General features: G+C 36.7%; 1 protein-coding gene across 1 annotated transcript; it reads left to right on the top strand.

The window, feature by feature from the left end:
- The first annotated feature begins 60 nt into the window (after window positions 1–60).
- Window positions 61–19,411, top strand: LOC116714692 (uncharacterized). The gene is made up of 12 exons (XM_032555408.1): window positions 61–634; window positions 889–994; window positions 3,765–3,980; window positions 5,314–5,456; window positions 9,629–9,803; window positions 9,942–9,997; window positions 11,931–12,121; window positions 13,707–13,817; window positions 13,919–14,044; window positions 15,685–15,783; window positions 15,857–16,015; window positions 18,887–19,411. Exons 3-12 carry the CDS (start codon window positions 3,958–3,960, stop codon window positions 19,271–19,273), a joined length of 1,470 nt encoding a protein of 489 aa, XP_032411299.1. The 5' UTR covers window positions 61–634; window positions 889–994; window positions 3,765–3,957; the 3' UTR covers window positions 19,274–19,411.
- The last annotated feature ends 4,070 nt before the right edge of the window (window positions 19,412–23,481 follow it).

The raw sequence follows: 23,481 nt of genomic DNA, 5'->3' as shown, positions 1-23,481 counted from the left end.
ATAATTACATTTTTATATACTTTCCCTTGGAAGTAATGCAGTATTTTTGAAATTGGAATTGCATTTTTGCTCTGTGCATTTCATATGCAACCTGAAATATAAAAAAGATAATTTTGAGATGCATTTCGGTGCAATAAACTACTTATTTATCAGCAACTGGTCGCTGTAATGTAACAGCGCGTCCACTAGATGTCGCGCTTTCACCGTCGACACGGGAGGACTCCCCGCAGCCAATCACAGCTCCGCTTTATCCAGCTTGACAAAGTTTCTCGTTTTCTTCTGTCTGATTGCGATCACGAAGCCAAACAGCGCATTTGTCGTTTCGTTCCTCTTTCTCTGCGGAGCTTTAAAGATGGTAGTAAACAAGCTAGCTGCTACTTCATCCAACTCTTATCCACTGAAAGTCAGCCACGCCGGCGGTAGGAGCCTGCTGTGAGGGAAGAAGATGTATCTGTGGCGTCTTTCCATCGCTGGGAGCCTCGGTCTGGTTTGGTATTTTTCAGACTGCGGTCGCACAATCATACAGTATGTTATATGTTTCCTCCTCTGCGTTTCAACGCCGCTGCTGTTTGGAAACAACAGGCGAGAGAGCAGCACCCAAACTGATGAAGAAACCAAAGAACATCCGCTTGAGGTCGGCACGTTGTTTTTGTTATTAAAAAAGCTACTTCCAACCATATTAAAGTTAATAACTTGTTGATATGAGGGCGAATTGAGTTTGTAAATCACAAAATAGTTGCATTTGAAACTCAAAACCAATCCCCACAGGTGAAACACGCCAATGAGTCAATGAAAGTCAGTTTCTAAAGTCATTTGAGGCTTGCCAACAGGTTGTACATTCCCAGAAATTCCGGTTTCTCAACTTTCTAATCTCGGTTCTGTTTCCAGGAATATGTCGAGGAAGAGTCGTTTGAACAGACTGATGTGAGGAACCTTGAGCAGAACATCCCGCTGACGTCTCAGTGTCCGCATGTGAAGAAATCCCTTCAGCAAGGTGAGGCAGAGAAAACTATGCACTCAGCAGATTCAGCCAGTGCGGATTAAAGCAGATTTTTGAAGTCTGATTTCAGGCCGCTTTGCCATCAGCTCTGTTTTGACTTGACACAGCCAGGACAGTTCACAGCTGCAGATCATGTTACATGCAGTGAGAGGGGATTGGAAGGAGGAAGAAGATAAAAAACACTTCCTCAGCAATAATCAAATTGGCTCTTAATGAGTAAAATGTTGACTTTATGCTGCAACCTGACTCTTAAAGTCACATCAATCTGCAAAATAAATATTTATAACTTCAAAATTTAAACTAGAACTTCAGTATCCACATTTTTTTAGTGTTCATAAACTGTTTACTACACCAAGAATTGGTGAATTGATTTACATGGCATCCGGCTGTAATCAGAACTGTGACTATAATAATAATAATAATAATAATAATAATAATAATAATAATAATAATAATAATAATGGAGGAAGGGGGTTGCGGTCTAAGAGAGAAATTCAAATGATTGACTTTGTGATAAAGCTCTAAGTCGGTCGCTGTTCATGCAAATTAACACGTAGAAACGTCACACGGCCAGCTGACATGGTTCAGATTCACTGCAGCTGCATTTTAAGCTGCTAAACATTTTGATGAGTTAAGTTATTTTATCTGTCAGGTTCAAAGTGGGCGACTTTGAGGAGAAGTAAATGATTTGCAGCTCAAATCAAGCTGTAAGGAAGACAGACTGGCAGTTTTATTCCTAAGTGTTTTCCTTTTGCTCTTCTGTAACCCAGCCAGTAATTTGCAGCAATGTCTTGTTGTTTCTCAGATTTGATCATAAATGAGCATCATGAATGCACTCAGGATACGTAATTACTGCGTAAAGATGAACTCTAATTGAAGTTTCCAAACGGCCCAATCTGATCATATGATTTCAGACATTTTTGTTGTTCCATGTATTTTTCCACTATTCTTTTTCCATAAGATCAGGGCCGGCCCCAGCTTTTTTGGGGCCCCAATTTTGTTTTAATTCCAACATATAAACACAACACACTTCATCATTCCTACATTATGCATGTAAAATACCTACAATTATTAGTGTAATTTGTAATCAGCTTACATCATGGCAGTGTTACTATGGATACTCTTTGAATATGTTTTAAATAATTTGCATTTTGAAATGCAGACTGCTATGTAATTCATTTATTAATTCATGTATTTAAAATCAACATCTGAAGATAAACACTCAATTTACAGTAAACAAGTTAACAAATTTAATCTTTTCTTTAAATATATAAATTTGGAATAGATGTGTGCAAACTGTGCAACTCATCACTACAAAATAAAATAAAATTATGCTCTTGGGGGCCCCCTGGTGGTTTCTAAACAGTCGCTAAGCTCACATACGCTTTGGGCCGGCTGTGCATGGGATACTCACTAAACGTACACTGCAAAAACTCAAAATCTGTACTATAAACTTTTTTTGATCAAGTTTATAGTACAAATATCTTAGTACACTTGAAATACGATAAGACTAACTGAAAATGAGCTTTTCATCAATATATAGGAGCTCGTTTTCAGTAAATAACTCATTAATATTGACAAAAAAGTCAATATTACAATCAAAATAATCTGCCAATAAACTAATACATTCTCATCAATATTATGAACTTTTGACTTAAAACCTGTAAGTTAATTCTGTCTTGTTTCAAGAGTACTGAAATATTTGCACTAGTAGGTAGACCAAAAATACTTGGTAAAGTTTTGTTTTTGCAGTGTAGTGTTTACTTGGTAGCACATCTAAATTTATGAATGAATTTGGTTTATGAGTGAAATGGTTTCAATTTAGAAGAATGTTTATTTTATGCAGTGACAGATTTATTGCCTGTAACGCTATTATTGAATCTTTAAATGCCTCTTATCGCTTTTAGTAGCTCAGAATAGTTTCTATAGAAAATTTAGACTAAAACTTTGAATCCTGAATAAACAATCAAACATATTAAATGTTGTTTTTACATCCAGTTTTAAGGTTAACAAGTAAAATCATAAATGCAGCCAGTTAGGGTTGCACAAATTTATCTTTACAGTAACATTACCCTACACTTATTGGTCAAGCATGTTTATATGGTTGGATAAAACATAAATCTGTTGAAATCCTTATTGTAAAATTATTTAAATCAACCAAATCGGGGTGTTTTGGATAGAGGAGGTTGTGCAGGAAAATAGCTGAGCGCTAATAGCGAAGCTGTTGGAAATTTAAGATATTTCAGACTTCAGGAGCTTTTGAGTTTGTAAGCTTATGATTCATACAGGGAAAAAAAGTACTTTAATGTGGCCACTACAGGTATAATTACCAACATCAACTGGAGGATTACGGCTACAACAGCAAAGGGACAAGCAGCCATCAGGGACTCATAAGTGCTGCTGTGGTTTCTGTGGGAGGCCACCATTATCTGCTGTTGCCATGGTGGCGCTGCAGCGATGGGGTCGCACATGTCAAAGTGACATTCACACAAACGACAAGACTTTATTTAAAGAAAAAAAAGAGACGCCCAAAGTTATTATCTTCACCCCATGAGCCCTCTAATGTTCAGAAGAGAATCGTTTCATGAATATTTGTGTTGAAATTTCACCTGAAGGTACTCAGTAGCTTTTAAATAAGAATTTGAATGTCTAACTACCTTCAGTGCAGTGCTGTGTTTTTTACTCCTTCTTCAGTTTGATTTCCAGGAGGCGAGCGTGGGATTATTCTACTGTGACTCACTGACTTTGTGACAAATCTTCTCAGTGTTCGAGTGCGCCTACGCTCAGCTGGTTCTGCCTTGGTACGCCGTCCCTGAGCCCTGCGAGCAGCAGCCCCTGCACAAGGTGCTCAGCAGGCGATTTCGACTTTGTAATTGACCGCATCATTGAGAGGGCCAGGGACTTTGATGTCTGCCAGGCCATGGTGGACTGCATCAGGATTCTGACGCAGCACTTGCATGACTGCGAAGCAGTCTGACCGGTGAGACTTTTTCCTCCTTATTGTGATTTAAGTGGAATTTCCTCCTTCGGGTTACTCTTTGCACCCAGTAAAATGTCTAAACGCTATAAAAGTCTTATTACTTTAACAACCTTATGAATGATTAACAACGTTTTGGTGCGTACCTGTGGCGGCTCTATGTAATATTTCTGAAAGCTTTTTTCCTTTTTACAGATTTTTGTAGCTCTTAAGTGTCTGATCTGATGAATCACATTTTAATAAAAGATAACCTGACTTCAATTTTCAAATATTGATTTCATCTATTGAGGGAAAAAAGATTTGATCTTTCCAGAACAGCTTTGATTCCCCACTCAGCTCCTTCAGACTAGCCAGCAGCAATTAGCAAACACCTGGAAGGAAATGCAAATCTGCTGAGGCTCATTATAGGAACTACTTCTCAGTGAAACGCTGGTTAAAAACGTTGTTAAAGGGTTAATAGAGGAGCCATGATAGTGATAACTTCCTGAAGGCGGAGCTTCAGAATGAGCAGGAGCTTCTTAAAGCGACAGAGGCCTAATTTCAGGACGTGAAATCAGGACATACGTCATATTGAGACATAACAACTGAAGTTAACATCATTACTTGATTATGCTATAAAATGCAGAGTTGAGTAGTAACTAGTTACATGTACTTGAGCAATTTCTTTGAAAAAATTGCTCTTAGGAGTATTTTTACTAAGCTGTACTTTTTACTTGAGTAATTTGATTATAAAGTATTTCTACTCTTACTTGAGTAACATTTCTGGATTCTCTCCACAATAATTGATAAACAAACATGTTTTAACCAAACATTTACCAGACATAGACACACACTTGCAGTTTTTGTTAGTTTCATAAGTTTTTTTATTGAAAGAAACAGATTTGGAAACATTTTCTTTTCTTTTCTTTTGAGTTTGTTATTTTCGTTACTTATATGAATTATTGTCATTTTCGTCCTTAAAATACCAAAATTTCCTCTCAACTTAATATTTTGGTTGATCTAATTATGTAATTTTTAAATATTAAATGACTGATCAGTTACTTAGTACTTGAGTAGTCTTTTTACCAAATATGTTTTTACTCTAGTAATTTCTTGAAGGCTACTTTTTACTTTTACTTGAGTAAAATTATGTTGAAGTAGTGCTACTCTTACTTGAGTACAATTGTTTTGTACTCTACTCACCTGTAATAAAATTATACTAACTGCCAGGAAAACACATAAAAACGCCCCTTCAACACTTTTTTCAATATCAAACATTCAGCACTTTAATCCTAAACTGCATGTTGTTGTAAATATTAGGTTCTCCTGATCGTTCAGACTCTGTTTTTCCCCTCAGAGACCCGTTGTTCAGCGCTGCCGCTCTGGAAATGGCGCTTCTCCGAGAGCTTTCCGACGCCTTGGTGCGCAGCCTGTTCCCCCGATCTGTCTGGGTCCAAGAAACCAACCGCTGTGCCTTAAATGAGATCATTGCCTTAAAGGGTAAGGAAGCGCTAAATCATCTCTCGTACAGTAACACGGTGCCACACAAGGACTAAGCCTCTTCACTTCTTTTCAGAGTGAATTCTGTGTAATCCCTTATTGTCGGCAGCATTATAGAGCTTAGAGAGGTATTTTAAGGTATGTAAAAGAATGGATTTTCCTGCTGTGATCCTCCAATTTCCTTTAGGGATTTGTCACTTTTTTATATAACGGCGGATATAATGTTTTTATCTCTGGAGTTTTGCTGCAGGGGAAGGTTTAAGTTTTCATCTGAAGGCAACTCGGCAGGTCGGTGTCATACTGAGTTTCCTTCTTGTGCTTTCAACTTGAACATAACTGGGTCGAATCACTATAACTTTCAACACAGCATGAATGGAAGCGACTGCAGGTGTAGATCAGGTTTTAAAAGCATGGATTAGGAGGCCGGTAGACCGAGGAAAAGAATAATTTCATATAAAATGCAGACAGAATCATCAAATGGACAGTTTTACAGATTTAAAAACTCTACAAATAGGAGTTAAATTTAGTTTAGTTTGATCAAATTTTCTAATTGCTATTTTTTTCTCCCTCTTTCTCCTCCTTTTACAAGAAAAACTTTATAAAATTGCAAGAATAAAAGTAATAAAATCACAAAAATAGCCATGAATTTACAAAATAAAGTCATAAAATTACAAAAATAAAGTCATAAAATTGCGAGAATAAAAGTAACAAAATTACAGGAATAAAGTCTTAGAAGAGAATAAAGTTGTAATATTATACTTAATATAAATGTATTTTTGTGTTATTTCAACTTTATTGTTGTGTGACTTTATTCTCGTATTATTTTGAATTTATTCTCGTTCAAATTTTATTTGTTTTTCCTATTTTCTCAATAATTCCCAATATTTTGCCATGAATTCTCCGTTAATAAGCATTGGGTCTTTTTTTAACGCCTGAGCTCCTAATTGAGAAAATACTCTAACAAAAACCATTTGAGTCGCAGCAAAAGCTTTCCTCTCTAAATATTTAAATATTTCCTACTAATCCAATCCCCTGCTGGTATTTTATAGGCAAAACATTACATTAGGAAAAAACCACAACTGTTTAAAGGCTCAGATCTTGCAGTCCAGCAGGGGTGACGCTTAAGGTCATGTGAACTGAAAGATTTTTTTTTTTTTTTTACAAGTTAGCAGCCACGTTTCAGAAGTGCAATTAATCCTTAACGAGGACATCGCTGACTTATTCTGCTCATGCTCTCATATCCTTTCATGTTGGCGGTTGGAGGAAAAGAGGAACGTCTCGCTCCTTTAATCTTAAACTGAAAACAAGACGGTTTATTATGAAGATCAGAGCTCTTCTTCTTTCAGAGAGAATTGCAGATTGAGTGCAAGACAATTACGCATACCTGGGTGGAAATATCTGTCCCTAAATCTTCATGTAAGACCCATTTCACAGTAGATTAAAACCTCAACACAGGATTAAAAATGAGCCATTAACTGTGAAGTCTCCTGGTCTTCCCTCTGCTGCATGTTAAGAAGGCAGCGGTTTCCCTTTTATGCTTTTTTAACGTGCTGAAAATGTCTGTGGTGGGTTTTAGTGGTTTTGTGTTAGAGTCCTGGGATGGAAGCGATGCCAGTTACTGATTGAGTTAATCTAGAATTGATTGATTGTATTGATGATTAAGTGAGAGGCAGACATTTTCTTAAAAACCTGAGGCTTTCTCTTTGTACAAAAGCTTAATTTTTCCTTACATGCTGAATTAAAAAGAAATTTAGCATTATTTTTTCAGTTGTATTAAATTCTGTCTGAATAAAGAGATAATTAAGGTTTCCTCACATTATTAAACTTAGACATATTTATGTTTTATACATATGGAATAGCATCCAGCTGTTCTTATGCATTTTTTAAAAATATATCAGCTGGGTTAGGGCAGAAATTAGCATTCAAGGCTATAACCTGCATCTCTCCTCTTATGGTCAATGTATCCTGCATATTGTCTCTATTTTAAATAAAATAAATCATATTTATAAAATAAAACAAAACTGGAAACACTTAAGTTGCAGAATAGAAAACGAAAAGATTAAAAGAATAAAATGTGACGCACTTAATTCCCAACGATTGTTAAAACTTTGCTCCATGGAGAGCATTAAAGCTGCAGCATGTAACTTATACAAAATACATTTTTAAAATACTTGTTAAAGCTATCACCAAGTGATGACAGTATAATAAGAGACGGAAAATCAGAAAAGATCAGTCTCCTCCACCTAATCCCTGAGGTGCTATTGTTGCCGTCTGAAGAAATTCCCGACCAAAAACATCCAATCAGAGCCAGGAGGCGGGTCTTAATGCTGTCAGTCAACCTTGTGAATGCGCTGTTAATGACTCAGAAACAACTCAGTTACAGCGAATGTGTTTTCCACCGTCCTCTTCTGCCATGCTAACTAGCATTAGCATTCATGACATGCTGTGCTAGCTGGGAGTTAAGTGAAGGCTGAGTGAAGATGAACTGCACACTTAAAAAAAAATCATATTTTTCCTTCTACTTCACAATTATGCATTACTTTTTCCTGTAGCTTAAAATCCAAATAAAGTACATTAAAGTTTACTGATAAGGGGAAGGCTGCCTTGTTACTTCAGCAGGAACCTGAGATAGGATCAATGTGCAGCAGGACACCCTTAACGGTACACAACGTCTGCACAGAAATCTCCTTTACCTGCTTCCTCTCCTGATGCCGATAAGCAACAAAAACACCGACAGAGTTTCTTTTATCACAGGCGAGCTGAAACTGATGGTGGATCTGCAGAAATATTTCACCAAAAAATGTAAAACTGCAGGGAGAAACTGCGTTCAGACCTTGATAAGAAACCACATTATACTTTTATACATTTTACCCTGTGCTATCAGAGTTAAAGGTTATGCAGATGAAGAACTAAATAAAAATGTGGTTTCTTATCAAGGTCTTTGCAAAGTTTAGTCACACTTATTTTAAGCTTTTAAACAACTTGGGTTTTCTCCTTTTGAAAATGTTAAGTAATAGTCAAGTGTTGCCTGTTCTCTCCAATCAAACTCTAATTTTAGGAGCTGTCGCTAACGAAACATTTAGCAGTTTTCTCTAACCTAAAGGTTTCATATGAATAAATGTTCTGCCAATTATTCAGACAATTATTCAAAACATTGTGTATATTTTCTCAATATTAATTTAAAACGCTTTAATTAAGTAGTTTCTTGGTGTATTTTGTTTCCAAATTTGTTGTAAACTTGTAGTTTCTGTGCAAATATCAAAAACTATAAAGAAACTCAAAGGCAATAACACTAAATTTCTAACGTTAAATGTAATTTTTCAAGAATGGAGGCTGCAGTTACCAATTTTCCAGATATATTAATATTTTAAATAAAACATTAAAGGTTTTTCGATTGTTTTCTCTTGTTTTACACTTCTTTATATGTATTAATTAGTTTTATTTTGTAACCAGGTTGCTGTGTATTGCAGACTTCTGCCCAGGTCCCTCTTGAAAATGAGATCTAGATCTCAACGGGGGTTTACCTGGTTAAATAAAGGAAAGAAAAACGTGACCTATGATGGTTCCTTGAACAGTTTAGGAAAAACATGTTTATTACTTTTTTGTGCAATTAATTCTTAAATGATGAGATTATAGTTTGGTCAGTTCTGCATGTTTTGAGCTGTAGGGCGTTTTGTCACTTTAAATCCAAATAAGCTGCTGCTGGCCACGCCCACTAACTCAACGTTTACAGTCGCACTTCAAAATGGCTGCAAATAGATTTGCAATTATCCAACCGTATCTTTGAAAATCTTTGAAAAGCAGAAGTGGAGCCTCTTGCACAACCGACAAGAATGCAGGAAGTGGTTTCTGGATGATAAGTCAGTAACAAAACAATTATCTTTTTCAGCAGCCATTGTACAGCGGTAAAACCTGCTGACCAATCATGCTCATCTGGGACGCAGTTTTTGAAACAAATCATCTTCTAGACATCAAAAACATTACCTTAGAAAACAGCTGTGTGGTTGTTTTTAGACGCTGCTAAAAGATGGAAGTGTAAATTGCGCAAATAGTGAATTTTGCATTACGGGTCCGCTTTCAAAAAGCCCAATTATCATAAAAATCTTGTGTTTCAAGAATTTCCTTAGATTTAAGACTGTAAGTTTGAGGTTTCCTGGTGCTTGTCTTTGCAGGTCTGGGCCTTATAGTGAATTGGCTCTCTGACCCCGACAACCTGAACCAGCTGGTGGTGAATCAGCTCGACGGAGTCGCTCTGAAAAGCTCTGCAGAGGAGCTGCGCGTATCTGACCCAGATCGCGCCTCCGTTTCTTCGCAGGAGGGCGAAACTGACGAGGAAGGCAGTGAAGTGTGAGTAGCTGTCATCTCTGCATCCCGCTGATCTGACCTAGTGTTACTGAGGCTCAAAGAAGAAGCTGCTGCTGCTGCAGCCGCCGTCTGTGTTTAAAATTGGATCAGGTTTGATTTTGTTTCTGTTTTATATCCCAGGAATTTGCCTGGAGCAGAGAGTTCAACCGGTACTGCAGTCACGTTCCAAAGGAAAGGTGTGTTTGTTGAGTTTGGTGGTGGAGATCTGCTTCTTTTAAATGCAAAAAACACTTATAAAGATAATAATAGTTTCAGAAAAGCAGGTTGAATTATTTGAGTGTAGAGTACAAATGCAGTAGTGTGAAAAAGTCTTTCTGAATTCCTATTATTTGCATGTTTCGGAACATTAAACTTCTCAAAGACAACACAATAAATTAAGTTATCGTCAACTAATCTAGTTAACTGGAGCATACAGACTCAAAAAAGGCAATTTGCTGAAAGAAAACATATTCAGAGCAGTAATTAAATCACAACTGTACAAAAAATATACATTTTGCATTTAGGATGGAAACATCTTTTTGTCTGTTTTACCAAAAAGTCAACAAGTGGAACAGTTTCAGCTTCACCTGTTCAGATTTAGTTTTATTTCGTCTTTACTGAACATAGTGTAATAAAAGAATAAACAGCTGTATAGAAACAAAATAAATGTAAAAGAAAAACAAATAAAAGATGGACAGTAATAAGGTATATTTACATGCTTAAATATTTACTAAAGGAAAGCGACAGCATTACATTCCAGGCAATAAAATATTTATTCTCTTATTTATTTCTTTCCATCCTTTAGTGTATTTCTAATAATGTATGAAAACGGCTTAAGTTGTTACATGAAAGATCTGTAAAATGGGCCATTTTTAAAAATCTGAAATAATCGTTAGTTGCAGCCCTAATTATCTTTGACTAATATTTAAATGTTCTGAAACACAGAAACATGACAGAGATATTAAAAAGTAGGAAATCAGGAAGAGGGCAAACACGTTTTCACACCGTTGTATCCTCAACTGTTTGATGAAACACTTTGCGATGACAGAGGTGGCATTTCAATTCTTTACTGGCCGGTTTTTCCATACGCAATTAGTCCTGTTTGTTCGTCCAGACAGCTCATTACGAAAGCTGCAAGCTGAATGCCAAATAAGTCACAGTTTTCTCTTTCAACTGAAAAGAATCGAACAGTTTTAATGTTATAATTAATGCAATTTGTTGGACTATTACATTGATAACATTGAAGGTCTGAATACTAATCATGCTTCTTTTTCCCCGCTTTCTTTTTTTCTTTTCATCTACTGTCGACTTTCTCACAAATCCTGCCAAACTTTAAACCAAAAATAAGTGTTAAGCAGAGATAATTTATTCACTTTAAGCGTAGTACAAGATTGGGGGAAGCGCAGTATCGTGCAAAGTCATTCTTAAGATTTTATTTTTGTAACAAACCACCACAAACTTTTAATGTATTTAGAGGTTTTATTCTGATGTTGGCAGTGTACCCAAAAAATTTTACTCAACAGAGAGGGGTGATACTTTTACTTTAGTCAAATTTCTGGATTTTCTACCCACTGGATGAAAAATCAAACATGTTTTAACCAAAAATCCACCAGACACAGACACACACCTGCAGTTCTTGTTAAAGTTTAATAAGTTTTTTATTAAAAGAAACTAATTTGGAAAAAATTCCTTTTGATTGATTTTGCTATTTTTGTTACTCATATGAATTATTGTCATTTATGTCCTTAAAATGCCAAATTTTCCACTTAGCTTTATATTTTGGTCCATTTGATTATGTAATTTTTAAATATTAAATGATCAGTACATGAGTAAATTTTTTACCAAATACTTTTTTACTCTTACTTTAGTAAAAATACATTGAAGTAGTGCTACTCTTACTTGAGTATAATGTTTGGGTACTCCAGGATGATGAGTAATCAGTACTGAATCAGTAATGGTCAAAATTGGAATTGGCAATAGGTTTGGTTTTTAAAGTTCGGTAATCTGCGATCGGCCAGAAAGTCCAATCAGTGCATCTCTACTGATCCATCATTTCTAGCTGTAATAACTGAAGCTGGGTGCTAACTTTCAGTACAAAGATGACTTTGGTTTTATTTATTTATTTTTAAGGTCACAAGTTAAGGGAAGGATGGTCCAAATTTGTGGACAAGATGAAGACAAAGAAAGCCAAGAAGAAGAAGATAAAAAAGATGGAGCAAGAGCTGGTTATGAGGATCATGGCGACCCAGGAAGATGGGTCCAACGATGAGGACGGCGGCAGCAAAGAGGGCTCGGTCGTCAGCCAGGACGACTCACACAGAGTGAGGCGGCCATGGATCCTTGTGACGTCACACGCAAGCTTCCGGCCCCATCTCGCTGCTGGAGGGCAAAAAGCTGCTAGCTGACTATGACTAGCATTGGTTCTAGCTGTTAATTCTCAAAACAACATATTAAATGTACGCCTGATATATTAAAGAAAAAGGGACACAGTGATTTGCTACACTATGACAACTAGATAACAAGGTCAGTGAAAAGTTTAAATTAATTAAAAAAAAATTGGAGAGGAAAGTAGTTCAGTTATGCTAGCTTGATTTTGACAACATTAGGCATGTAGATGTGATGTGGAATTTGTTGTTTCGGTTCAGCTAAAATAATAAAAAGGCGACCCAACTCAGAGAGATCATCAGTAGAGCAGGTGTTTAAATTAGCTAATCAACCACGGCTGTGTTAGCTTAGCTAGTAGCTGCGGTAGCTAATCTACCACAAAGATTACTTATTAATAATCCCTAAATAAACAGAAAGCCTAAAAACATGAAGCTGTAACGGACTGAATGTTATGTTCTTTGTGTGGGAAATGGTTGGGTGTTTTTTTGGTGTTGAATCTGGAAACATAAGTAGCTGGGGGTTTTTATCAGTTGCTATGGCAACGAGTCTGTGATTAGCGTAGCACACAGAGAAGGAGACAGTTTTTTTTTTTTTTTTAGTTATTTAACGTTTTTTCTGCGCCATTTTCCCCTTTGATGTGGCAAACAGCACTAAATTAATAATACCTGCAGGCTTCATTTAGTCAACGCAGTTGTTCTACTGCGGCCACGCAGCCACGGATGTCTTGTAAAAAATAGTCTTTTTGCCCTCCAGCTTTGTGCGCATGCGCGAGATTTCCCGATATAGACAACAACATGTACGGGTCCATGATACCTGTCATGTTTGGATTTGAAAATACGTGAAATTTGTCGCCGACCTGTGCTGCCGTCAGAGCGGCGGGGTGGGAAGAGACTATCGTTGGCCTGGGGGTGGATAGGAGGAGGCAGACCTCATTATGTTGTAATTAAATTTTACCGAAAAATACTAATACGGGAGCACGGCGGGGAAAGAGGGGTCAAATATAGTAGTTTCCCGGCCACAATGGGAAACTTGACAGGTAAATGAAGATTACATTGCAGCCTAAGTGACCCAATTCCTATTTTTTGTCAAATCTGATTTCTTTTGGGCTGGTCTTTCATTCTTCCAAATATATGCGACTTGTACGTGATATCCAGTGTGAAAAGACCTGAAAGTGTCCCGCATGCGCAGTAGAGGACGCAGTAACCATAGAGAGTGTGCTCAGTGTTCTGCCAATAAGAAGAAGTAGTGCTCAGTGTTTGCGGAAGTAAACGTGCATGCTAAGGATGACTGACCATTCAGATTAGGTAAACATTTTTTAAAAATCAGGATACGTATTGGATATCCAAGTGACCTGGGTCACATTCAAAGAAAAATACGACCTGTGTTGTCATGAGAAGATCAGATACAGGTTGCATTAAGGCAAAAATAAGTAAAGAATTGGAATTGGGTCACTTCGGACTGCAGTGTGAATGCAGTTAAACCTGCCATGTTCATTCCCTCATGTCTCCTCGCTTCTATCAGGACGACAGCGATCTGGACGAGTACCTGGCCAGCGTCCAGGAGGACATGATAGAGTTCAAGCTTTCTTATGAGATGTGGCGCGTTGGCTGCTGGGCTGTCAGCATCCCTCATGTGAGTGGCTAAAGACGTCGTAAGGCTCTTATCTGCATGCCGAGGCTGTGTTCGCTAATGTCTGAGCCACGCTGTTGAGCAGTCGTTAACTCTTGTTTCAGGCTGACTGGGAGGACGACGAGCTAATCTTCACCGTTCACTTGGAGGAAAAGGGCAGCCCTGAGAATTTACACTGGAACATCAAGAAGACTTACATGGATGTTGTTTATTTCCGCAACAGATGGCAGGTAAAGCCCTGCAAGCAGAGCCGCGATGCGCTTTGTTCTTCCTAATTACAGCATTTTCCTGATTGTGGGACACTGGCAGGTGTTTCAGGAGCTTCATTCATTGTGTATATGCCACTGTGGCCAAGATGGATGACAAAAACAGCTTAGAGCCCCTGAAAGGCTCGTGTGTAAAGCGAGTTCAGACTATTTACCATATGGCTAAGAATCAAAGGCAGCAGTTTGCTCTTTTGGCTGATGCAATGTAGCGCCAACCTGTTGGAAAACATTTTTTTGGCAGTAACTTGATGTCTGTGCAGTGAGCGATGAAAAGCCCACTGGAATTGTTGCACTCAATTAAATTTATTTCTTGCCTCTTCCATAGCTTGTTTTGCCATAAACCACAAAAATGTGGGCAGGAATGTGAAAACAACACATCTGTTTTGTATAATAAGGGGAATGAAGTTACTGCCATGCCTGAAAGCGGTTTCAAAACTGCTGCTCTAGTTTTTTCTGCTGGATATGGAGCTTTCAACGTACAACTCCTCTGACCAGAAGATATTGATCAGGAACAACTAACTGATATCCTGGACAGGAGATTCTAAAAAGAGCCTCTATTGAGATAAGATTAGGACCTCATCCATCTAGCTTATTGATGATGTACTTTGTCTAATCGTTTGATTGTAGTGAAAACTCCTGAAGAAGTTTTTTCTAGGTCTGACTTAATGGCGTCCTAATTAAAGCGCACAAGGTTTGCCATGTATTGAGCTGCACACCAGTTCATTGACCACTGTTCATCTGAAAGCTCTAGGAATAGATTAATTTGGGCTATTTTTGTCTGAGTTTCCATCAGAAAACTTCCTCATGCTGGTGCTAGGGGGCGCTAGGACTGTCAACCAGTTGTTTTTTTACTTAAAAAACTGTTTAAAGTTGACAGGAAATTTGAAAATATGATTACGTACTGTGAATAATGTCTTCCAGTAACACAAAATTACCTAAACACCATCTACAAAGTCTTTAAAAAAGGCAAACATATAAAGTACATGGTTTTATACTTTCATTTGGGTCTCCACTGCTTCTAAAAAGCAACCTAGACTTTTTTTGGAAATAAGTTAATGTTTTTTGTTGCTGGGAAAATGAGCCGTTTCAAAAACCTCCAAAATGTTGAGTCACAATCGACAGGCACTGCACCTTCACCTAGCAACAAAAGCTGAGGTCCAGCACGTTTGGTCAGCTGGTTTTACTGTGGTACAATGGCTGCTGGTAAAGAGAAGAGTTTTGTTGTTGACTTACCATCAAGAATTCATTTAATGCGTTCTTGTTGGTTGTGCAGGAGGCTCCACTTCTGCTTTTCGAAGATTTACTGGTTATATATTTGTGAATCTGTGAGCAGCTATTTTCGCATGTGAGTGTAAACTTTGAGTTGGGGGTCGTGGCCAGCAGCAGCTTATTTTGATTTAAAGTGGCAAGAGGCTCAGAATAGGCAGAAATGAGCAAAGTGAAATCTCATTATCTAAGTGTGATTTCTGTGCAAAAAATGTAATGAAATAGAGCACAAGTGTAAAACTCCTGTCGCTGATTGCTGGATAAATTGAGTCAAATTATTGTTTTACATTTTGTTCACCTTTATTATTTTTTTCTAAATGGTGATATCTATATTTCAGGACTCCACCAGCCTTCCCAGCATCTCCACCCTGGAAGACTCTGAGGTCAGCGCTGAGGTGAAAGATGAAGCCACAGCCTCAGCTGAGCACTTCCTGCAGGTCCGAAAGCTCAGATCACACGGATGAACATTTAAAGAGCTTTGAGTGAACGTTTTGTCTCTTTCTCTTGCAGGAGTTGGTATCTGACGCCATGATCGGCCACACTCAGGCCGTTTTTCAGTTCCTGTGTCCGCTCGACAAGCTGCTGAACGAGGAGGAGCATTATGCAGGCGTGTGGGGGATTCTTAGCGGTCTGGCCTGCTTCCTCACTCCAGGCCAAGAGGAGGAAGAGGTGATGGGTCACTGCAGCTTTCATTATCATCATTAATGATTATTAATGAATTATTAATAATAATGATTCATTGGCAAGTTGATAAACTCGAGAATTGTCTTAGTTTGACAATTACAGAATGTTTCCACTCAGTTTAAAATACACAAGTTATTTATGTTATTGTTTAATCTGTCGATTATTTTGACAAATAAAACAAATTGTAGATTTTCTATTTTACCAAATGCACATCAACAAATGATCTAGTTCCTTATTTGAATAGGAAAATCAACATTTTATTGCCTAGAATGCAAAAATGTAGCTTTCCTTTAGTGAACGTTTGATCATTGGTAGCTAAAAAGAAATACTTCTTAAATTAACGCGTGAATAGCTCAGCTATTTCTACATCGAAACAGTGCAGGGCTGATTTGTTGATTATATATTAATCATAGATTAACATGATTTTTTTTTGTTAATTTGAACCAGGTGAAACTAAAACATGGTGGAACACTTCAAAGGTTTTGTTTTCCATCTTAAATGCAAAATGCATACAAATTTTTTACGGTTTTAGCTAAATCTCTGCTGAGTGTGTTGTTCTTTTAGTGCATATGGTTGTTTTTTAGAGTAAATATTTTCACAATTATTTCAGTAATCGATTGATCATGATTTATCTAATTGTTTCAGCCCTAAGTTTTGATACTTTTGATCAAAAAGACATTTTATTTTTTACCTGTACCAGCATGAAGGCCACTCACCAAAGAAGAATAAATCAGTCCAAAAGCAACATAACCACAACAGATTCAAGTTTACAAATTCACTCTGGGTTTAATTTTGGATAAATGTCCTGCAGGCTGATGTAACTAAAACTAAAAAGATTTTTGGCCAAAATGATAACTGCAATTGAAGAAAAAAAATCAACAAACATTTTCAGTGTTTTCAAAATAATTCACTAAACAGAAGATAGTTTCTAGAAAGCCTTGCTATATTAATAAATATAGGCGTATATTGATGTCATCACTGCTGCCACCACCTGTTTGGGAGGGGAACTGCTTGTTCCTGAGGCGTTTACTGCTGCTGAGTCACTTGGCAATGGTGGCCAATGATTAACGCTGCCCCTGTTAACTTTTTTTATTTTTAAATGACTGAAAAAACAAATTAGATTTCATTAAAAAAGGTATATAACTAAAAATATATCTGTAAAAATTTGATTTAAAAATTTTATTGCAATTTTTTTCCTCTCCTTCCCTCCCATTTTGAAAAACACAGAGATAAAAGTGGATGGATGCTTTTATTATCACTTTTTTTTTGTTTTATCGGTCTTTTCAGTAGTTTTGCTGTTCGTTAAAAATGATAAATCTGTTTATCTGTAACATCATTACAAATGTACCATTCCAGAATACATCCCACTTCTGGTTCTTAAGTTTGGAACAAAATAAAATTTTATCGAGTCTGCAGCCAAAAGCTTAGAGACAGTCAACATACAGTGTGTGTGTGTGTGTGTGTGTGTATGTATGTAATAGCAGGTTGCTGCTGCTGATAGCCATGCGGCCTGCATGCCTCCATTTGTTTGCTGGTCTGCGGCAGGTTGCTCATCCATGTAGGAACTAAAATAGAAACAAGTTCATCTCTGCAGAGGGAGCACATTTGTCAGATCCACAAAAGCGGCTCACTGACCTGCAAAGCCGACCTGGTGCAGCAGAACATCACAAGGTTGATGTTTCTCCTCTGCAATGGTTCAGGGCTCTGCAGGACGAGTCACACCTCCTGAGGTTTTTCACATTTTATCATGCTACACACTCAAGCTTTGTGTTTTACCGGGATTTTAATCTGATAAATGAAAAACAGAAGCGGAAGGAATTTATTTGTTTTTTTAAATGTAAAAAATACCTTACAACGACCATTATAAATAGAAAAAGAAAAAAATTATCTGAAATTTTCTGGAAAAACAAGGACATTTCTGAGTTTTGAGAATTACAAATTTGCTGGAAAAACTCAGAAATGTTTAGATTAATCTTGAACATTTTCTAGAAAAAAAATCCAAAATTTCAGTTTCAAGTCAAGAATTTGCTGGAGAAAACCAAGACATTTTTAGACTGATTTCACAAACTTTCTACAATCTTTTTTGAAAATGTTTGAGTTTGAAAAGTAAAAAATTAGCTTGAAAAAACGTTTTTTAGATTAATGTCAGAAATGTTCTATAAAAAACACAAACATTTCCAAGTTTGAAAAGTCAGAAATTAGCTAGAAATGACTAAGAAATTGTTAGATTAATTTTACATTTTCTAGAAGATAATCTGTGAAATTTGAGTTTGAATAGCTGAAAATGTTTCTTGTACAATTTTCCGGAACTCCGAAAATTTCCTAAAGTTGAAAATATTCAACATTTGAAACTTCGAAATTTGAAGTTTCTCTAGAAAATTTCTGAGATTAACATAAAATTTCTGAGTTTTTTTTAGCAGAAATCCTAGCACTTCACTTAAAAAGAGCCTTCAAAAACAGTTGTTTGCTTAAATGTTATTTTATTAATTCAATGACGTTTTTATCTGTGTTTTGAAGTTACATCAATGTAGAGACAACTAGATATAATTCTTTAATGGGTTTTATGAATGCATTCTGGCACAACCAACATTTTGTCGTCATTTATGATCTTTATATGCCCCAAAATGAAAACGAGCTTGACACCTCTGGTTTAATGTGTTTGTGTTAAAATGTACAAAGCAAAAAAAACATATTAGAAGTCATTTTGTGTCAGGATTTAAAACCTGATGAAGTTGGAAACCTGCTCCTGATTTTGAAGTGATTTTTTTTTAGGTTTGTGTCTTTAATTAAATATGAAGGCTGTTTCCTCAGGGTCTGCTGTCTGTCACATCCAGATTGTTTTTGTTTTCTTTGCAGAACTCAAGCCTGCAGACAGAAGTCCCCAAAGAAAACGCACTGCCATCTCCACATCCTGAGTCGACCTCCCTCTCTGCAGAAAATCATTGTAATTCCACTCCTCTTCAAAACGGATCCCCGCTCCCAAAGATCGTCATCTCCCAGTACAACAATCCTCCAGAACAGCCTGAGGAAGCAGAAGCTAACCCGCATGAAAACTGCCTCCAGGACTCTGATAACACCTTAACCTCTCCCGTCAAAATGAACATCAAGGGACTGAGCAGAACCGGGTCGCAGGAGTCTCTGTCCTCCTCGAAGGCCAGCGAGGATGAGGAGCCGCCTGAGGAGACGCAGCGGGCGGCCGCAGAGGGGCCGTCGCTGCCTCAGCTGCAGCTCAAAGTCGAATAAAAAGGAGCAGACGTGTTTCAGGATGTCGGGTGTAGCGGGGAAGACGAAAGGAAAGGAGACGATGCCGGGCGCTCTGCAGAGAGGAGACGACTCTCAGGGTCAGAGAGGTCAAGGCAGCTGTGAGCAGCTGGAGTCAACCAAAGCCATTATTGAGCTGCTGAAAGAAATATCAGGTTTGTTTGCTCTTTAATGTCAGATGATGTGCTCATGTGGACTTCACAGCAGGGTTTGAAACTCTGCCGTTTCTGCTATTCTCTTTTTCTTCTATTGATTTCTTTCTTTTTCCTGCTGAAGTCTTGACAGCTGGTTCATTTCTGTGGCAGAAAAAATAAAACCTGCCACCTGAAGCAGAGTACAGAGAAACCTGTACTCAAGTATGAGTACATGTTTGTTTTTCATTCTAGAAATTTTACTAAAATAAAAGTAGTGGTACATCATAATAAAATTACTCAAGTAAAAGTAAAAATTTAAAATGCATTTGGTATAAAGTCTACTCAAGTACTGAGTAAGCTAATCAAATAATCAGTCCTTTGATATTTACAAATTTAAAATCAGACGTAACAAAATATAAAGCTAAGTGGACGTTTTGGTATTTTATGGACAAAAATGGCAATAATTCATATACAGTAAGTAACAAAAAAATAACAAAATCAAGGGAAATAATTTGTTCTAAATCACTTTTTCAGTAAAAGTCTGAATAAATTTGATCAAAAACTGCAGGTGTGTGTCTGTGTTTGGTGCATTTTGGGTTAAAACGTGTTTGTTTTTCATTCAGTGGGTAGAAAATCCAGAAATTTTACTCAAGTAAGAGTAGAAATACTTCATAATGAAATTACTGAAGTAAAAGTAAAAAATACAAAGTAGTAAAAAAAAAAAAATAGTTTTTTCAAAAAAAGGCTTACTCGTGTAAATGTAATTGAGTAAATGTAACTAGTTACTACCGGACTCTGCCTGTAAGGACTTGAAAAGTTGCCTCAGGAATCCTGCAGTGAAAACAGACTCTTCATTAATCAACATGTTATTTTTAGTGCGGTTTGTTTTTATGAGGCCTGGGTAAAACTTTCATTTTCAGAGGAAATTGAGAGCTGACAGCTGGTTGCCTGGAAAAATAATGTATTAAAAAAACATTGTTAAAAATGAAAACTTCTTGCAGTCCTGAGGTGAGGACAGAAATCATGCAGAGTCGGTAGAATATAAAATGAAAGCAGCAGCTGCAGAAACATGTTTTAATAATGCAGCCTCAGCAAAGAAATAAGTTCAGAGATGAATTTTCAACCTCATGCAAACTTCATACTGTTAAATTAATTTTATAATTAACTCACACTGTGGTTGTTTGTCTTGGAAATAAGTGTGGCAGCAGTGATCTTCAATACTTGACTGACAGAAGGCCGGTTGGAGGAAATTAAGTTAGTTTTATTGCCGCAGCTTTAAGAACGAAATGACAGATTTGTAAATAGCTGACCAAAAATCATTTTAAAGAGAAAAAAGCTTTTAACGAGAGTTTGTAAATTTATTTTGCATGATATTTCGCAAGGCTTCTGTTCTTCCTGTTGCTGGTGCATCTTTTCCTACCACACTTTATCCTTCCACTCAACTTTCTATGAATATTCTTGGCTACAGCATTCTGAAGAATCAGCTTTTTTTAAACAATGTTTTGTAACTTACTTCGCGACTTGTGTATGGAACATAATATTGCCATTATGAGACATTTGTGCATTAAGAATGAAAGTTGGGTAATTTTTGACACTTAATTTTAATTTTTTATTATCTGTAGGCAATAATCATTCAAATTACAAGAAGAAGAAATTTGAAATGGGTCACTCTAGGAGTTTCATTTTCTGAAATGAGCAACAAAGATTATTGATCTTTTATTAGGTTGCACCTGTTTAAGTTATTGATGCTAAAAAAGTTGTTTTTTCAATCTTTTAAATCACAGGAGATAACATCTTTTCCACTTTGGTTTAATATTTCCTTGATGTTTATCTAATTTGAGTTCTGTAAAAGCAATATTGATATTTTCTGATTGGAAAAGGACAGATTTTTATTCTCATGACTGCAGTTTTATAATTTTATAAGCTTGTCCTTTCTTTCACAGGAAACTCCATCCTGATCAACATTTTTGATGCCATATTAAAACCTGTGATGCCCATCTTGAAGAAGTAAGTCAACAGTTTACGTTCTTTCACTTTCACAAGATATTTGCACTAGAAAGTAGACCAAAATTATTTGGTAAAATTTGTTTTTGCAGTGTATTAAGTGAAAATAAAAAACATGCAAACAAACACGATCTCTCATCAAATCATGAAAGAAATTATTTTACCAAGTAATTTTTATCTAGTTTTTTGTGCAGATTTCTTACCACACTTGAAATAAGATGAAATTTACTTACAAGTCACAAGTGTTTCAGTAAGATATGTTTTAAGTTAATAAGTCCTTAATAGTGATGAAAACGTACCAGTTCATTTGATAGATAATTTAATTCTAAACAGGATATTTTTCCCATGTTATAAGTGAAATCATCTGCCAGTGACTCTTTCATCAATATTAACAAATTATTAACTTAAAATAAGCCCTTAAATCTTCCTGAATAATTATTTGCTAGTTAGTTTTTGTGTAATTTCAAGTCTACTAAGATATTTGTATGAAAAAAAGACCAAAATTACTTTGTAAGATTTTGTGTTTATTGTAGTGGTATTATTTTTTTCTGAGTCTCTGTCTTGTTTCTTTGCAGGAAGATTAACTCTTTCCTGAACAAGTTGAACCCGACGGAGGAGCAGATGGTGGCCTACATCGACGCTCTGCGCAGCAATCTGTGGCCGGAGGTCCAGCAGGTCACCGCTCCTCATCCTCGCACCGACGAGGAGAGGAAGGAGACCCGAGAGCGAGCTCACGACCTCATCAACGCTCGATGTAGCCCACTTCTTCCTGCTCTCCATTCAGACGCGTTCACGTTGCTTTGGGGGGAAACCTGACTCCTGTCTCCTCTCTGCAGATTCAAGCTATCTCGTCCTGAAGAAGACGGACGTGGAGTCGGTTTTTAATATCTTCCAGAACCAAGAGGAAAACAAAACTCTGATCTGTGTGAGTATCTCACCCTTTCCGCTTCCCTCCTTCTCTTTTCACTGTAAAACATGTCCGCCGTGTTTTTCAACAGATGCTACTCGCGTTCCTGTTGAGGGAGTTTCTGCCTAGCGATCCCTCGCTGCAGATCAGTGCTGCGATTCTTCACAAAGTGACCAACCACGCCAACTAAGCTGTGAAACCTGCCTTTATTTTAATGTGCAACCATTTTAAAAAATAATAATGTTTATAATTAATTGCCTTAATGTTTGGGATCATGTGTGCATAAATGTAAAAGAAGTTTCCTTTTTTTGTGTAAGTATTTTGTACCTCAGACACAATGTGGGTGTTAGTTTCTTTTTGTTGATGGCTGAGATCAGGAACTTTATCTGTGAGAGTCAGAATCTTCCTACTACTTGATGATCTCAGGAAGGAAAAAGTCACCTCTGTTTCTGTTTTCCAGGTATCACCGCCCACATTTTGTTTTCTAAAATAATTTGGCACTTTAAGCTAAAGGTGTTTGCATACAAAAGGAATCTGATTCAGGTATTTTTGAATATATAAAATCTTGCTGCCTCTCCCAAAACTTGAAGTAAATATGTAAAACTTGAAAATGTATTCAAAATAAAATATGTATTTATAAAATATTGGCTATTTTTGTTTTTTCTTGTTTATTTAACCTTTATTTCATAAAAAAAACCATTGAGATTAAAATCCTCTTTTCCAAGGGAGCACAAAATACAACACAAAAATGTTAATGATTTTTTTAATGATTTTTTTTTGATAGACGATCCGTATTTGTTGTGAACGTTGGTTGAAAATCTAAGAATTTTGTTTTAGTTATGGTCATGACATTAACACGTTAATTTTTATTAATTACATAAATTTTAACGCATTCAAAATTTCATGTAATTATTCTTTTTTTTTTACCTACAAAGGTTCTGCTCCTGTACTCCAGTAAATCTGACACACAAGTGACATCTGCAAACAATTAGCTGCTTCTTTTGACCTTTAAAATGACTCAAAAACCACAGAAGAAGAAAATCATAACTCCTTTGTGACTCCTCTTCGGCTCCACAGCTGTGCGCACACAGACTTTACGCCACTCCAACTTCCTGATTATCCCCTGGAAGTAACAGGAATCAAAC

Source organism: Xiphophorus hellerii, chromosome 23, assembly GCF_003331165.1.
Source record: "Xiphophorus hellerii strain 12219 chromosome 23, Xiphophorus_hellerii-4.1, whole genome shotgun sequence".
Lineage (NCBI taxonomy): Eukaryota > Metazoa > Chordata > Actinopteri > Cyprinodontiformes > Poeciliidae > Xiphophorus > Xiphophorus hellerii.
Note: the sequence above shows the minus strand (reverse complement) of the source record. Positions and strands in the feature narration are given on the sequence as shown.

What these genes read in the sequence shown, in the direction of transcription:
- LOC116714692 (XM_032555408.1), top strand. Translation starts at nt 3,958, where the DNA reads ATGACTGCGAAGCAGTCTGACCG. An exon ending in ACTGCGAAGCAGTCTGACCG is followed by an intron (nt 3,981 to 5,313) that starts GTGAGACTTTTT and finishes TTTTCCCCTCAG; the next exon opens with AGACCCGTTGTTCAGCGCTG. An exon ending in GACGAGGAAGGCAGTGAAGT is followed by an intron (nt 9,804 to 9,941) that starts GTGAGTAGCTGT and finishes TTTATATCCCAG; the next exon opens with GAATTTGCCTGGAGCAGAGA.